This window comes from Plutella xylostella, chromosome 26 (genome assembly GCF_932276165.1).
Source record: "Plutella xylostella chromosome 26, ilPluXylo3.1, whole genome shotgun sequence".
Lineage (NCBI taxonomy): Eukaryota > Metazoa > Arthropoda > Insecta > Lepidoptera > Plutellidae > Plutella > Plutella xylostella.
Window position 1 is genome coordinate 6,568,740 of NC_064006.1, and position 2,593 is coordinate 6,571,332.

Genomic DNA, 2,593 nt, shown 5'->3' on the forward strand with positions numbered 1-2,593 from the left:
ATTCCAATTTTCCATTCATATTGAAAAGTTATAGATATTTTTTTCGACAAGCTTCTAACTTTTGATTGCCACACCTTTGATAGAAATTACTATGCTACCCGGGTTAGTATACACTCGCAATCAATGAAAAAGTTCCAGTAAAAATTACTCCTAAACGGAAAAGGCTTGCATAAATTATGATCTCTACAATATTGAAGTACATTTAACAGCGCATCAGAATATTAGCAACTGCAGTATATTATTGTGTTCAAAGTTTAAATAATTTATAATAATTTTTAATTAGGGCTTTTTGGTGTCGGCTTTTGTGGGTGGATTTTTTTAATTACTCATTTGCACCCTGTAAATTGTAAATGGATCAATAAAGTGATACGCAGCCTATAGTTGAAGTAAATACGGTTACAGTTAATGCTTGCATTACGAAACGTCGCGATTCGACCCCGGCTAATGAGATTTGTTAGGCTTTCACAAATTAGTGCTTAACTCGCAGTCTAGGTACTCCCGGTGGCCTAGTGCTTGCGGGATGCACTTGGTTTGAACTCCATTCGGACCTATGACTACAATTTTTTGACCTGAAATATTTGAGTTTACTGAGAGTGATGAAACTTTTATGGTTGGATTTTTGGGTCTCCATTACGCAGACCAGTACCCGTATCATGAAAAACCGCAGCATATTCAATTCAATTCAATTTTGGTTGAATGGCTCTTTGCCGTGTGTGACTAACACGGCTAACTGGGCCAGAGTCACGTGACCAATGCTCACAGTATTGGAAAGCAGTCGTTACGGTTATTTTAGACTATTTACACAGTTAAAACCTGAAACAACCAGACAAACACAATATATACAAACAATAAGTGGACATCACAAGTAATGGTTAGATTTGTTAGTATATATGTACAAACACATTTACAGTTTAATATTGTTAGTCTTAAGGAATTTGTACAGTATATTAACAAGGGGAGTATGTACAAGGGTAAGAAGATAGTTAGTATTTACAGGTTTGGGAATGGTGGGGGGGAGGATGTCATATAGGGAGGTTTGAAGGTTGGGACATTCGAAAAAGAGATGATCAACAGATCCTTCACTGGCACCGCAGTCGCAGACAGAGCTATCACGGACCCGAATCCTAGCCAAGTGCACCGGTGTGCACGCGTGGCCCAGACGCAGTCTACAAAGAGTGGAAGTTGCTGGTTTATCTAAGTGTTTTGCTTTAAAAAACCATGGCTTTTTTGGGATATGAGGTTGGATATGGGAGTAAAATTTACCTTTAAAATTCCTAGAAGTGTCCCAGGACACTTTCCAGGATCTATCCAGCCTCGGTCCTGCGAGCGAGGCAAGGTCATGGGCAAAATTTTGGTAATGAGTGTCCAGGCCCAAGCTAACGGCATCCTTAGCAAAGGAATCTGCACACTCATTACCAATAATACCACTGTGCCCAGGTATCCAAGCGATAGCTACTTCTATACCCTGAGTCATGCAACGGAATAGGGTTTCTCTAATTTTTAAAATGATAGGGAATTTGGATTTGGATTTAAAGGGAAAGGAAATAATTGCTTGTAATGAACTGGCCGAATCAGAAAGGATAATAGTTTTGTTAAGTTTGTGTGACTCAGCGTACAGAAGCGCCTCGAGAATAGCTGTTGCCTCGCCCGTGAAGACCGAGGACTCAGGGGGACGCTTAAAACTGAGTGCAACTTTGTACTTGGGCAGCCATACGGCCAAACCCACGTTGCTGTTTTCGGAGAGTTTGGATGCGTCAGTGAATATGGGGAGCCAGCCTGACCACTCTGAATTGAGTTTCGCACTTAGAGCTTTTTCAGCGGCAGGAGAGTCTTTACTGATACCTAAATCCATTACTACATTGGGCTGAAAAACTAAGGCGTCGTAAGGAACATCAAACAGAGGGTAAATACTAAATTTGGATGTAGGGTGGGGGAGGTTAGAAGAAAAGATATAAGTTTTTAGTAGATAGGAAAGTCCATGGGTTTCTTGAGCATTACACAGACGCTTAAGGATATCAAGTTTGGGCAACAAAGGATGGGAGTTAGATTGCCAGATTCGAAAGAAAAACCGATCACATAAGTATTGTCTCCGAAGTGAGAGAGGAGGGTCAACACACTCAACCTGGAGGGCATTGGTAGGGGAGGATTTCATCGCACCTGAAACTATGCGAAGGCACTTGTACTGCACTTTGTCAATTTTCTCCAGAGCTGCTTTATTGCAAGGGTCTATAATGAAGGCAGCATAATCGAAATGGCTCCGGACAATCGCATTATATAGCAGTTTTTGTGAGTAAGGGTGGGAACCCCACCAAACACCCGACAGTGATCTGAGGACGTTGACACCCCCCTCACACTTCCGAGCCACATAGCTCATGTGATGGGTACCTGATAACTTGGAATCCAATATCACGCCTAAGAATTTTACTTCACTTGATACAGCAATTGAATCTTCTCCAATAACGATGTCCACGTCAGGGACGTTGCGCTTCTTGGTAAATACGACTGCTGTACATTTTTGAGTGGAGAGGGATAAGCCATGTCGAGTCAGCCAGTCCGAGAGGTATCTTAGGGCCAGGTTCAGCTGGACATTTGT

The 2,593-nt window shown here is 41.8% G+C and overlaps 1 protein-coding gene across 3 annotated transcripts; it reads right to left on the reverse strand.

Moving 5' to 3' along the window:
• Positions 1-686: 686 nt before the first annotated feature.
• On the reverse strand, positions 687-2,340 carry LOC125490647 (ribonuclease H1-like). Of its 3 annotated transcripts, XM_048630504.1 has the most exons (3): positions 1,417-2,340; positions 1,264-1,320; positions 687-813 (listed from the first exon to the last, which is right to left on the reverse strand). In XM_048630504.1, the coding sequence occupies exons 1-3, from the start codon at positions 2,150-2,152 to the stop codon at positions 785-787; spliced, it is 822 nt and encodes a 273-aa protein (XP_048486461.1). In that variant the 5' UTR covers positions 2,153-2,340; the 3' UTR covers positions 687-784. The 3 variants fall into 3 exon arrangements, with proteins under 3 accessions (XP_048486461.1, XP_048486459.1, XP_048486460.1); XM_048630502.1 differs by having other exon boundaries at positions 687-1,320; XM_048630503.1 differs by having other exon boundaries at positions 1,264-2,340.
• Positions 2,341-2,593: the final 253 nt, after the last annotated feature.

Coding starts and splice junctions, on each gene's coding strand:
- LOC125490647 (XM_048630502.1), bottom strand. CDS start 2,152: ATGAAATCCTCCCCTACCAATGCCCTCCAGGTTGAGTGTGTTGACCCT. Junction 1,321..1,416: donor TGGGCACAGTGGTATTATTG/GTAATGAGTGTG, acceptor CCTCGCTCGCAG/GACCGAGGCTGGATAGATCC.